This window comes from Leptidea sinapis, chromosome 40, assembly GCF_905404315.1.
Source record: "Leptidea sinapis chromosome 40, ilLepSina1.1, whole genome shotgun sequence".
NCBI lineage: Eukaryota > Metazoa > Arthropoda > Insecta > Lepidoptera > Pieridae > Leptidea > Leptidea sinapis.
The window spans coordinates 747,232-762,062 of NC_066304.1; the positions used below are offsets into that span (position 1 = coordinate 747,232).

At 35.2% G+C, this 14,831-nt stretch overlaps 1 protein-coding gene across 1 annotated transcript in view; it reads left to right on the top strand.

Moving 5' to 3' along the window:
• LOC126976301 (A-kinase anchor protein 13) overlaps positions 1 to 14,831 on the top strand; it is a 76,884-nt gene that overhangs the window by 18,104 nt on the left and 43,949 nt on the right. Inside the window, exons 3-12 of the mRNA XM_050824577.1 lie at positions 26 to 132; positions 882 to 998; positions 2,519 to 2,639; positions 2,884 to 2,992; positions 3,612 to 3,717; positions 4,425 to 4,582; positions 8,390 to 8,459; positions 9,501 to 9,609; positions 10,253 to 10,326; positions 12,214 to 12,299. Coding sequence (XP_050680534.1) covers positions 26 to 132; positions 882 to 998; positions 2,519 to 2,639; positions 2,884 to 2,992; positions 3,612 to 3,717; positions 4,425 to 4,582; positions 8,390 to 8,459; positions 9,501 to 9,609; positions 10,253 to 10,326; positions 12,214 to 12,299 — 1,057 coding nt within the window. The remainder of the gene's footprint in view (positions 1 to 25; positions 133 to 881; positions 999 to 2,518; positions 2,640 to 2,883; positions 2,993 to 3,611; positions 3,718 to 4,424; positions 4,583 to 8,389; positions 8,460 to 9,500; positions 9,610 to 10,252; positions 10,327 to 12,213; positions 12,300 to 14,831) is intronic.

Here is a 14,831-nt window from a genome sequence, read left to right on the forward strand (position 1 = left end):
TATAATAAATACTGGTGTGTTTCAGACGAAGGTGGCGGAAGTTCGGATAGCCGCTCGGACAGCAGCGAGGACGAGGTCACGGAGCACGTCGCTGTGACCACACCCACCAATATGGCCGCTGCTAGGGCACAGGTGAGAGAACTTTCTATTACAAAAAAAATTCAAATATGAATCACTCCGCAAAACCCGAGGGTTTCTGCTCTTCTTCCCATCTATGTTAAAAAGTAACTCACACGTGCCTATTTGGCGCTTTTTAAAGTCCATTCCATCTAATTCCGGCTTTCCCAGATGGGGATGTTTATATAAATATAAGGGACGAGACGAGCAGGACGTTCAGCTGATGGTAATTAATTTTTATTTAGATTCTTTGACCTGATATCCGATCTGAACTTCTGCCGTTCTGTTAAATTTAAATTATAGCAAAAAATTCTGTTAAAAAGCTGAATATCCTATAGGTTCAGTTTGTCGAGCTTGTTGTTATTTCAAGCTTAATCCGTTCAGCAGTCTTTGGAATGTATCTGTTATTAGCTGACAACTCTGTGACTATAGAGCAAAAGGTTAATTAGCGGCATATCATGAAATGAATGAATCGCGAAATTTAGCATTCTGACGTAATGTCCCGTGGTGGAATTAGACTGCAGCCAATATAACGCGTCTTTTTTAAGGAGTTTCTGAAGAGATGCCGAGACGCCGATGATCTGTCAGGAATTAAAATCGTGGCATTATAATATACTAAACGATTATACTATTAAAGTCACCAAAGTCCGTCGTCGAAGATCTTCAGTTCATTTTATTTAAAACTTCATCTGTAACCTAATCTAACAATAATAATAGCCACGACCAGCTTAACAGCTTTATATCACACATTGTTCTCCGTTCAGGTACCAACGATAAGCGTGACGCCGCATAGTCCCGGTGTGCTAGACGATAGCCTGCAACAGCTGCGGAGGTTACATGCGGCAGTGCAGCGGATGAGGGCGGCGCCCTTGCCTTTACTGGTGAGTCCTTGTGAAGAGAGTCATACACGAAAGACCTACTTTTTGGAATGTTGATCGGCACTGGGTAGTGTTATTTTGTCAGATGAATAACAGATGACCAAGTTCAGTTCATTGACGAGGTCATTTTTCTCTGCTTTTGATTAATAAACAAACCCCATATAATGTTTAATTTCTTTTTTCTGAATGATAGTCGAATTATGACCTTATAGAAATACGATATATATTTGTAAGAATAAGAGACGGCCATATAACCTGCTCCTTATGAGTCAGCCGGGCTCGGAGTTAGCTCCATACTATTTTGAATATTAAAGTAACTTACCTCTAGCTAACGCACACATTGAGAAATCAAAATTGGTCATGCATTAACAAGCTGTGCAAGTAAAGAAATTCCTCATAAAATACGTGGTTTTGGAATGTGAAATTCAGCTGCTGGTATCAACCCGAAGAACTTATCGGAAGAAAATTCCGGGAGATTACACATTTCTACGCAACGTCAAAGAAAGCCACCACAATAACAATATTTTGATTTTGAATCAAGCCGATCGTCGATCAAGATGACGACGAACGAAGTTCATGATTCGAGCCGCTCTTCTTTGTATGAAGTCAAATGGAGCGCCTGCCTAGAGGTGAGAACAGAACTCCATATTGGCCGAATTTGCGCCTTATGCAGTTGCAGGAGGTGGCTTGAAGTGGAGTACTGTCTCGCCCTACTGAGCACACCAAGCTTTTTAGAAGCCCATCTGGCCCCAAGTGACCAATAAACTGTACGTATGTTACGAGGATTGCCCTCGAATTGAGAGGATAATGCAAAAAGAGACTTAAGAAAGGACTTTAGGAAGGTTTAGGTCTGGACTAAATTTTGTCGGCCCCACTCCGAGACTCGATTTCAGACACAAGTATGTGTAAGTAGGTGTAAAAGGAATACCCTGTGCTATAGTCTGCATAGCAATAAATACCGGTAGTTTGCAGCATATTATTGATATAAAGAAGATACAGTGTAGGGGATAGCACGCCTTGCGGGACACCAGCGTTTATGGGTTTTAAGTCGGAGCATGCCCTGTTGATAGCCTTGATGCTCCGTTTAGCCACAAAGCTAGTGACCCATTTGCGCAACTTCTCAGGAAGCCCATAGGTTGGCAGTTTCGCTATAAGCACTTTGTGCCACACCCGATTTAAGGCCTTCGCCATGTCCAAACTCACCGCCAACACCTTTCCCGTCTACTCCACCGCTAGTGCTCATTTATGGGTGAGATATTTAAACCGTACTGGCTGTCGCTGATCAGCTGATGTTCTTCCAGGTATCCAAAGAGCTGGCGGTTGATAATCGACTTCATAACTTTTGTTGAGATAATGGCAAGGGGGCGGTAGTTGGACGGATCCGAGCGTACACCTTTCTGAGGGTTCGGGTGCACTAAAGCCACCTTCCATAATTTCGCGACTACGCTTCCACTTCCATTATACTTGCTTTAAGTAACTTAGTTTCAATAATAATTGTAATACCTGTCAATTGTATGTTGCAGTCTACCGGCACAAGTCGTCTAAGCACATCATGTCCTTCCTTGGCGAAAGATGGAACCGTGGAGACGGAGTGCTCTTCACCGACTCATCTTGACTTCTATCCGCAAAGCAGAAAAGGCAGCAGTAAGTTATATCTTCTGTTCAACATCGACGTAATGATTTTCACAAAAATTGTCACTAAGACCTACGTTCTAGAAATGATCCAAAGTTGTTTGAAACGTCTGGTCTTTGTACCAGTAGGGAACTAAACTACTGTTCCATTAAGTGATGAACGTTAAAAGTTCTTCTAGCCATAGATATTAAAAGATACGACCACTTAACACTTTCCATTGATAGAAAATTTTATTTAAAACTTTAAAAAATTTAGGTGAGTCTCGCCAATGGATTTCATGGGATCGGCGCGAGGAGGGGAGACGCAGTTCCTGGGCGGCATTGGAACCTTCGCCTCCTGTGCTCGACACGCAGCGACAGCGCGGGTATGTGACTATCCCAACATAATAATTTTTTTAGACTCTTTCGTATCGAGTAGGTATATCATAATATGTATAAAGTTCGCAAATTGCGCTTCGCCGCCATATCAGTGACCTTTGCCTCAGATGCATGAAAAATTAGTACTGTTCAGTTTTTATGTTTTCATTTTAATTTGTTGATAATCAGCGTTATTATCGTTAGTAAATATTATATTTTAATAATATATAGGAGAAATAGCTTCATTATCTCTCACTACAATCTTTAAATGACCTTGGCATGTCGAGATCTGCAGTAAGTTCTCACCTAAAACGAACAGCTAAAGCTGCACTAAAAGGTTCTTCCCAAATTCTCCATTCGACTAAGGAAGTGCGATCGGTCAGAGAACAATTTCTTTTTATATTAAAATAAAAATAAATAAAAGTTTAGTATCGTGTGTGATTATTATTTATTGTATATGTATTGCAGTTTTAAATCTGTGTCTGTTTAAATTTATTTCCTTAATACTTTGTACTCTACGGCTCTTTTCGTAAAGCGTACAACGGATGTTGGAATTCAAATTGAATGAAAAGTAACTTATCGAAAAATGTAAACATTTGCCATGTATGTTTTCGAATGAAATTCCAGTGCTTTGAATGGTCACAGCGCTTCGCTGTCATCGATGGAGTCGGAGGGCGAAGTTCCACGACCGGTCCGACATTCGACGCATTCGCTGAACGACAATGATCTCGCGGTAAGTGTTAATAAACACACTAACATACACACACATTGTTGTATGGAACACGATGGTACGTCATCATCACCGCCCGCACTCTCTCGTGATGCTGGAGGAATCACAGGAAATTTACCAGAGTTTAAGTTGGGTTTTATACGATATATGTGCCATATAGACCTAAAAACAACAACAAGCAAGGAAGTTAATACCACAGTGGAAATACAATCGCACTCTAGTGCATCAATCCAGGAACGGGCGTGTATTACTTTGTATATTTACCGTACTCTCGTTGTTTCGCGAGTCAACGGATCCTGAAGATGACGTAGAGGCGATACACTCATCGAAGTGATTTTGTGAAACTCAGAAGAATGCTACAGACTATAATTTATAATATTTTAAACAGGAATAGATTGCCGCAAAATAGCTCCTCATCTTATTCATTTTCGGCTTTATCCAACCTAGTAGGCAGAGATTCATCCGGATCATTCACCGGACCATCATCATTTGCATCGATCCCGGCATATTCTTGGCTGATTATAATCGTAACGCTTAATAAAGTATTGATGTCGGTAAAAAGTGGATTATATTTAGTATAAAATTAGTAACATGAATGCTTGGAATTTGTAAAATTGAGGATATAATCAAATTAATATTCATTTAAAGTAGCATAATATTCAGAAAAACATTAGAATATTTAAATAAAATAAATATTGATTATATTGCAGAAAGAATTTGAGAAAGTAGCTGCGGCGCTCCGTGCGACAGGTCCATCCGCGTCGAGCGCTGTGTCGCGACTGACCGCGCGCTTGCCGCTACAAAAAAGTGTATCTACCCCCAGTATTGTCGCTGCCATACAACCACCACAACCTGCGCCGCCTGACATGTGAGTCAACCTTCTTGCACAATTTCATAAATAATTTAGAAGGTATAGAAGTGTTTATTTACTACTGACAGCGTAGAAGTATAAACTTAATGATATTTAACCGTCACTGATAACAAAATAAACTAACAGTTATATACTGTTATAGTAGGAAGTCAAGATACGGTCTACGTGTATAATACGTATAATAGTAACTGATGAATTAGAACACAACCAGTAGGAATACCTACCTTTAAGCAATAATTTCGATATAGAAACAAAAAGGGGAAACTATTAAATGGTGTAAAATGTTCACACTATTATTTAGTAATTAAGTTATTGTAACACTGTAAGTTTTCCAAATAAAATAAAATAAAAAATAATAACATAACGATATCTTTATAAGTATCACTTGTTCATATAATATCTATTCCAAAAAGTTTATAATAAATTAATGAATCGTCAAATACTTCTACGCTACTTCGATGCTGTATGATTTCTGATGATTGAGTAACATGAAAAAAAATGTGCGTTGTGCTCATATAGATTATTGAATTTTTTTATGTGAAAAATACAGTATAGAGCAAACGTCACATTTGTATGCGATGGTGATGGTTTATTAAAAATAATGATAGTATAATTAACGAAAACATAAGTAAATACTGATAAATAAAATACTTATTAAACGAAAAAAACTATATTGTGAAAGTGCAATTGGACGTTGTTCCTGAAAAATGTTCCAATTCACAAACATCACATTTTAAGGAATTCGTCTTTAAAGATTAATAAATATGAGTGTATTCCATACATGTGGGTTGGGCTACTAAGTCATGAGGTCGTTTAAAGAGTGACAGTAGGGCTGGCAATTTTTGTCAATCCGTTAATATGAATCACGTGACCAGTTTTGTGTTCTTAACTCAATTTCGACATGTTTGTGATTTGGAATGTTTTTCTGGAATTACGTCCAATTATAACAGCTAAATTTCAACATTTATTATTTCGAAACATTAATATGATTATTATTATCCCGACGTTTACCTTAACTTGTTAAAAATTCAGTTATAATTACCACGCAAATAAGTCTTTAAAAAGTATTTTACTTAAATGTATTCCTTTGTCGCGTTAATCAAATAAAATACTCTAAGAGAATACAATATTACAAGATTTTTAGACTCCAAATATCATCGACCTTATGATCCAGGAACCTACCAATGCCAATATTATATTCGCAATACCAAAAGAAAACGGTCAACTGATTGAATTATTCCCAGGACGATATGATGTGGGTACATGCTCAAAAAGACTCGTATATCTTCCTAAAAGGATGGCAACGCTCCTGTGATTTCTATGGTGTTGAGATTTCTTCCCATCAGGTGATCAGTATGCTCGTTTGCGATGGAAGACCTTAAAAAATGCTCATTCTTTACATAACGATGACAACATATCGTTATTGGTCACGTAAAAATCACAACATATCGTACACAATCGCTACTTTAACTTTGTTTAACATAGTGGTCCTAATGTTATACCTGGAAGCATTCGCTCTTTACAATGGTATGGATAATAAGGTCTATGTTAAATACAGATTAATTAAATTACAGTTAATTTTTTTCTTGTTTTCAATGATAGAAGGGCAATTGTTAAAATTAAAATTAAATGTTGATAATGAAAAAAGTGTTTGCATGTTTGCCGTGTTTTTTATTTTAGTATTGTGCTATTGCAAGTTATTGTATCACATGTGATGTTTTTTAAATTTTTAATCTTTCTATGGTTATATAAAGGCCGTTAATGTTAATCAAGATAACATGCAATAACATAATTTCACTTTATAATAAATACAGTTCTCTTTTGTTAACTTTTGTTTTTCGTTTGATTAACTATTAATAATTTTTGCCTAATAACGTAGTCCTTCGTAGGCTAATAAAGCTTTTCCCATTTCAGATGGTTGAAAGACTTTAGTGGTGATGATAACTATCAGATCCAAATTAAAATTTTCTAGATTGATTATTAATGAACTCAAATAGAGAACTGAATTTTTATAAAATATGCATAATTCTGCGTTTTATAACTGTTATTCTTATGTTTGATATATATTACTGGAGGGGTCCTAGAATCATAGAGTTCAGGGTAAAATTATTTATTTAAAATTAAGCTCAATATTAAAACACTAATTCGGTTACTCATATAATTATCTCCAATTCGAAATCATAAAAATTGAGGGAGCGGTATTACCTATATACCGCGCTCGCTCGCAACTTTGAGGTTATTGAGAGATGGGTACAATATATTATTTTCTGGCAATTTATTATCTACCTGTCTCTTGCCTAAGTTAAAATAGTGCTTGCAAGTAACAAATTTGAAATTGAATTGGATTTGCTTAACATAGTTTACATATAATGTCAAGTAATAAAACGCAGAATTCAAAAAGTTTTTAAAGCACATTTTGCTTTGCAGTTTATGTTGTTTCGCACCTAAAACCAGACGCTACTGGTTCTGGTTGTGTTTTGTTTTGCGCCAAAATGTGTTTTGTGGGACGCCATTTTGGACCCGGGTGGGACTAGTGTTTGTGCCGTAAAGGTTTAACAACTCAACGGTTCGTAGCTGTAAAATGTTTTTCGATATTTGAAAGTTGTCTAACTTTTTATTGCAGCATGTAACTGTTTGAGCAAGCATGCATCGGTTTTTGTTATTGACAAGGAAGTTTAAGTGACTAAGATCGCGTCACCACGATGCAGCCGATTTGATCCTTATGTGTTTTCAAAATTCATGTCTATTCTTACAAGGTCGGCATTGCTCTTGATAAGAGAGGTGTTACATATCTTTCATATATCTAGTGTTACGTTTTTAATCTATATTTCGAATAAAGTAACAGCCCTGTGCATCCGAATGGCCTCTCACAACAATATCATGGTTAATACATCAACGAGTTTGTCCAACTCGTTGGGGTACCGCTTCATTCGTCCGTCCCGCTCTATGTCAGCTTGTCCGCCGGCGGTGCGAGCGAGACGGAAAGTGACGAAGACGCTTCCTCGGCCACGGTTAGCGCGGCCCAACTGACCAGTCGCCGAAATAATGCGCAGGAACATTTGGGATTGCATCGCTTGGCATTTTTGGAACAGTGAGTTTGGAGTTTGTGTCTATGGTGGTTAGGTCTAATTTAGATTGCGAGCTAATTAATAAACGCAGTCAGCTGTGAGGGTTCAATATTTACTTTATATTTCGTAAAGGTTAGAGAACGTGAATTATAAATTTAGATTTGTTTTGATTGTGCTAAAACAATAGTGTTATTAGGGTCCCGTCCAATGTTGTTTTTGAAACAAATATGTAAGTTCCTGTTATTATACTAAGCATACTTAAGGTGCTATTGAGACTTCAAATGTAAAGAAATTAAGGTATAATTCCTGTTTGCACCTGTCTATAAATATTTTATCCTTTATTAGCTCTATAGAATTGATTGGAATGCAGATAATAATTATTTAATCAAGTATTATTGTTTCGTATTTATACAATGTTCAATATATAAGGCTACCTCATTATTAAACTTTGAGATAAAATTTACCCTAAAAGAGGCAAAAAATATTTATCTGTTGGTAAGACTCAAACTCAATTATCATTGATATAAGGTAAGAATTACTTTACGCTTAGTGCGTTTTGAATAGGACATTAGTTGAGCGTTGCACAAAAGCATTTGTTAAGTCAATTTTTGTTTAAATTGCATGGTAATAAGGCACATTTTGCTTTGTTTTTGTCTTAGTTTTCACACCATATTAAGAATAATTTTCGCATTGCAATTGAACGCTTTCTGTTTCATAATGAGTTGTAATTGATTAGCAGAGCGGCTTTCGACCATCACGCTGAGAAGAGAAGAAAACGTGGAAGTTTGTTCTTCAGGAAGAAAAAGGTATTTTTTTATGAACAATTTAATTTAAGGAGGGCCAAATCCTTTGGGTCTTTTCTTCATATGAATGTCAATCACGTCGCCGAAATAGCCCAAATGATTGCGAAACTGAAGTGGCATTGGGCAGGGCACATAGTTCGACGGACAGATGGCCGGTGGGGCAGTAAAGTCCTCGAATGGCGACCACGTACCGGAAGACGTAGTGTTGGTAGGACCTCCACAGGATGGACCGACGATCTGGTCAAGATCGCTGGAATACGTTGGATGAGGGCAGCGCAGGACCTATCCTCGTGTAGAATTTGGGGGAGGCCTTTGCCCAGCGGATGTTTATCGGCTGATGATGATGATGAAAATATCATTAGAATAACGATTTCATGGGAATAACGTTTAGTTGGGAATGTCTATTTAAATATATATATATATATAGCTCCAGACTTTATATAACATAATATTGATTTGATTATGATTCCGTAGACAAATTGACCTAAGTGAAAAATGCTGACCGTATTACAACAAAGTCTAAAAAAATCCGACTCTTGTGATATTGTTTGGAACTTCATTGGTTGATACATATATATATATTTTATCTCAATACAATCTCATATAAATAGATAATTCAGACAGATTCTTTCGGTAACAATTACGCTCGCTTCTTCTTCTCAGAGATACCATTTCTGGAAATGTTTATAATTTTTACACAAATTATCTTGCCCCAAACTAGGCCTAGCCTAAAATTAGGGTGCAAGACAATGATGTAATATTTAATACGATATACATATTTTGTTTAATTAATGTATCCGAAAAAAATTCATCATATAAATATTGGACCTTTGGATTCGAACCCTCTAGCTCAGTGGAAAAGGTCACTTAACCAGTGTTATATGGCTCATCTATACTATCATGAAATAAATATTTTATGTAACGAAATTTTCCCAGTCACTTGACTATTTCACACAATATCTGTTGAAATTGTGATTTTTTTTTGTATAAATCTTGTCACGACTTTGAGATTCTATAATCTATAATCTCATGTAATGGTTCCAGGATAAGAGTCGGAAGGCGACACACTCGTGGTGCTCTGTACAGACCAGGCCGGGGATTTGTGACTGGTGCCAGCGGGAGCTCGGGGACAAACCAGCCTTGTTCTGCGATAGTAAGTATTTATTATGAGTATAAGTTATAATTAAATAAAACAACATTACTAAGACAGTAAGTAGTTAAATAATTATTATTAATTGTGATATCACGTGACAGTGCATGACGTTGGTAACGCTTGTTAACACATCAACTAATTAATATAATATTGCTGACACAAGTATTTTTTCTGTGAAAATAAGGGACGAGACGAGCAGGATGTTCAGTTGATGATAATTGATACGCCCTGCCCATTACGATGCAGTGCCGGTCAGGATTCATGAAAAACATTCTGAGCGGCACTACAATTGCGCTCGTCACCTTGATAGATAAGATGTTAAATCTCATTTGCCCGGTAATTTCACTAGCTACGGCGCCCTTCTAACCGAAACACAATCATGCTTACACATTACTGTTCACGGATGAAATAGGCGCCGTTGTGGTACCCATAATCTTGCCGGCATCCGTTGCAAAGGAGACTCCCACTGGTAAAGACCTTGATGTGGTATTGCAAGACATTATAACAGGCCTATAAGCTCGTATTTCCTTTTTTTTCGTTTAAAAATAATTACATGACCTACCACAGAAAGTTGAAAGCTTATAAATATATTCTTTAAAAAATGTTCGCCAACATGCTGTATCATTATTTTATCTGTTCTCAGATTGTACAATGACGGTACATCAAAATATCTGCAAGGACTACATAACCGAGTGCAATAAACCAAAATCATCAAAGGTTTGTAAAATATACGATAAAATAGAAAGTCATATAATAATTGAAGCCTACACGTTGAATTTATCGGATCCGACAGTGTGGGCAATGTTTGACATTGAAATAATACAGAGAATAAAAATAAATTTGTTTAAATAAAATACTTTTAAAAGGATTAATTAAAAGCAATTTAAAAATAAATTTTCTTACCTAACCTGTTATCAAATGAATTAAGTTAATAATAACATAATACCGGGAGACCTTGTAGAACATTCGTCGACCAAATTGACGACGTTTTGAGAAAAGGAAAGGTCCGAAGCACCCGGAACCGACGACCATGTATGAAAAGAGTAATGAATGTAGAGGAACCGAGTGAGGTTTGTAAGGATAGAAGCAAATGCATTATATTGTCTCTGCCTACCCCGACGAGATGTGGACAAGGCGTGAGTATGTGTGTGTGTGATAATAACTTATCAGTTAACATGGCCTCAAGATTCTGAGTTATAATAACATGAATTTGTATCCATTTTAAAAGTAGTTTAGTAGTAGTTGTTTGCCAACGCTTAACGCTTGAATACTAGGTTTGGTGCCTACGATTTATTACAACGTGACCTAAGAATAGAATAGCAAAAGTAGAATGAAACTTAGTGTGGCATTGGAAATTTTATCAGGAATAAATATCACATCATCCAAAGACTGGCAGAGTCTGTTCTGAACTTCGTTTCGTACGCCGTGTAGAAGCGCGTTATCTCATGCAAAAACAACACCAAATGAACGATAGCAAAAGGAATCTAACAAATGAAAGAAAAAGAGTGGACGATTCACGGAAGGCGAGAGAAAGATAAGGGATACGTTTTGCTGGCTTTCGATCGCCCTTGTTCTTTATGTGTTTGACGAGGCTTAAATTGAAACGTTATAATTCACTTTTTTAAATTTGTATCATGAGATTTATTTTTACGTTAATTAAATTAGTACCACCGCCTTAAGAAATCGCGATGTGAGAGGGATGAAATGGTGCAAGAAACTCCCAGTATTTTTTTTTACGCTCTCTTAATAATGTTACCACTATATTGAATAAGTTATCGCTAACGACAGTCATACTCTAGTCCCAAGCTGTCTCCTCTTTAGATAATCTACTTTGTTGAGTAATAAATCTTCATTGTAGTTTGGGTCAGCGTCCGAACATAAGCTAGGGATTTATTATAAAAGTGTACTCAAACAATTTCACGTAAATTTTAAATTTTCGTTTACATTTGACCTTTTATGAACTCTACTAGAATTATTAACCAGCAAGTTGCTTTTCCCGTAGCAACTATATCAATACTTTGAGTAGAAAGGTTCCGATCTTTATAAAATAGTTATTTATGCAACTCGTGTGTAATAAGGGGTATTAAAACACGAATGTGGGTTTAATCGGCTTCGCCTCGTGTGATAATGAGTGAAATTAATAACTAATTATCAACAGTTGTATACAAGACTTTATCTACAATCATACTATGAATCCTCTATAAAAGATTCTGAAACAGCTTACTGCTAACATTAAAAAAGCCATTCCTAGTAACCATCATACAAACGAGTGTTGTAATGTTGTACTGAATTTCATTACAACACTCGTTTGGATGATGTAAAAATGGCTATTAGGACATTGGGTGTATTAATGTTGGCAATAACTTAACTGCTTTAGAATCTGTAATAGAGGATTTAAAGCATGGTTGTAGATAAAATGTATTACGTATAGAACTAATCCAGCCACAGTAAATAAACTAGCAATGATTATGAAGGGTGCATAGCATTCCCTGTGTGCCAAAAAAGGAGACAGACCGCAATTTAATAAGAATAATAAGTATGTTAGTAAATATATTAGGTGTTTTATAAATAATATATTAATTATAATATATATTTCTGTTTCAGACTTCTGTAGCTAAATCTCTTAGTGCGACCAGTGGGAAGAGCAGTAAAAGAAGTTCAGTTTCTGGACAGTCGCAAAACTCGAATAGGTGAGCCAAAAGCTTTGTGTTGCCTCTAATTTCATCCCCTATGCTCGAAAGATACAAATATGAATAACTTAAATGAACTTATGTAATATAATTAATATGCGTGACTATAGATTTAATAATATATTTTATAGCTTTTGTGCAAATATTCTGCTGCGGATTTTAGTGTTGATTCGCTGCCGTTTTGTTACACGCATTTCAAATTAATTTGCGTGCAAACATTTTTTTAATATTCGTATGAGGAATATCTTCCCACAGTCACATTGACTTTGAAGTTGATGTCGATTATGAGAAGATACACAAGTCTGTATGTGTGGTTTGTGAAATGATTTTCGTCTAAGTGTTCCAATCGATTAGGCTGTTTTTTTCCGATTTTGCCTTCTGTGTTGGCGTTTCTTTCCGTTGTCTTTTATGTTGAGCTGTTTTCTTATTATTTTACTTTGTTTTTATTGGTTTGTGGAGTTTATTTTTTTTCTAAGGTATGTCTTTTTCATAACTTCTAATATAATAAACTTGTTTAGTCTCATGTTGGAATTTAATATCAGTGTAAGAAATTAGAGGATGTATTAATTTACAAATACATGTCCTTTTTCTTGGAATAAGTTACAGAAGCAAAGTTTCCTATCATTTGTTTCTTTAGTTTATGTCTCAATTCATGTTAATTTATTGGGACTTATTTGTTGAACTCCAGCAAAAATCGATAAATACTATAAAGCAACAAAATTACAAATGCTATGCTAAAGTGTTGGCTTTATATAATAAATAATATTACAATTGTAATTTATTTGTGATTGTTACTATACAGTACGTTAAGAATGCTTCTAATATTGCTAATATGTATTAGTAATACATTATTGTAAAAATAAATAAAGTATTTATAGTCAATTTATTTATGAGATTACCGTCACGTTATTGTTATCATGACGCCTAAATAGGACATAACATTACTGTAATTCCACTGCTATTACCTATAAGCAAGGGCCGGTGATTGCTTTTTAAAAGGTGTTAACAAGACCCTGAACAAGACATTCGTATTACGTTTTAATGCGTTTATATACGCGCAGCAAGAAGTCGAGTGGATGCTACTCGCCTTGGCGTCGCGTGGCCACCAAACTGGGAGTGCAGTAAGTGCACTTGAGAACGCATACACCTTTCTGTCATTAATTGCACTTATAGATATGTACGCGATTTTATCCAATGCACTTTTAAACTGATATTGATATTCATTTAATCCAGCTTGAAGGACCAATAAATAAAAGTTATGTAACACGTCTTACGTCAGTTTCAAGAGTATTTTTTTTTAGTAAATATCGTTTCATAGTTATTTTAGTACGGGTAATCATGAAATATAATATTTTATTTATTTGAAGCCGATATTTCGATCCAATTCCATGAATCGTGGTCACAGCGAAACTGGAGGCAATTCCCGTTACCGGTAATAATAACTATGTTAAAATTCTACGACAATATAATTTAAAAAATATATTGTTTCACACTTAAGTTTATGTGAGAGAGCGCATAATTTAGAACATACAAGATAATTTTTCAAAACAACAACCTGCAATTATTTATTTTGCTATTCAACTTGTCATAAAATATTTAATAACGGCGGGACAATGAACGCGTTATGAAATCCATTTCTTTATAATACAACAATTACATTCAAACAATCCCAAAATATTTTCATATTAACATAAAATAAATATTTTAACGAAATAAATTATATTATATATGCAAAATTAAAGTCGCGTTACATATCTATGAGTAGCTGTTCTCAAAACTATTTCAAAATTCTTCGGCATCGACGTTCTCATACTGTACTGATTCTGTTAGGTTCAAAATGTTTTTGTTATAAGTTTTGTATTTATTAATTTGCAATCTTACATCGATAGCTCTTAAAGTTTATGATTGAAATAACTTTAATGTCAAATCGATTCAATAAATGCTTTTGATATTGTTTATGTATATACATGCTAGGCCGAAAACCTTAAAATTTTTGTTTGTAATTTATAATTACTATAAAATAATAAATTTTTTTATCAACATATTATTTAGACTGAGAGGCGTTAAAATATCGCTGAAAATCTAATGATGAAATACTGGTACGCCTCATGGTAGTTTATTGGTACCCATTATTAAGTTTGCATGTAAAACTTTCGGAGCTGTCGCAAACATATTTATAATTCGTTATAGTCATCGTATATTGAATTTTAATCCTTCTATATCGATCGCCAATCATGATTAATATAATAATATGCCTTTCTTGTGTATCGTTCTATCTGTTGGTAGCCTGAGAGATTTTTGTTACAGATGTTGTTGTAGCAGTTAAGGTTTCGTGATTATTGTTTATTTGTTGATAGTTTTGTTTTCTTGTGTATGTGTGATACTTTTGTATTTCGATGTGTTGTGTTTCGAATGTTGTCGTTTTAAATCGATTAATTCAAATATTTGCTGGACAAAATATTGTGGGTTTTATGATTTGTATAAGTATTATTTTATCTGGTTGTTCAAAACAGGAACAATTTTCCGAGACTG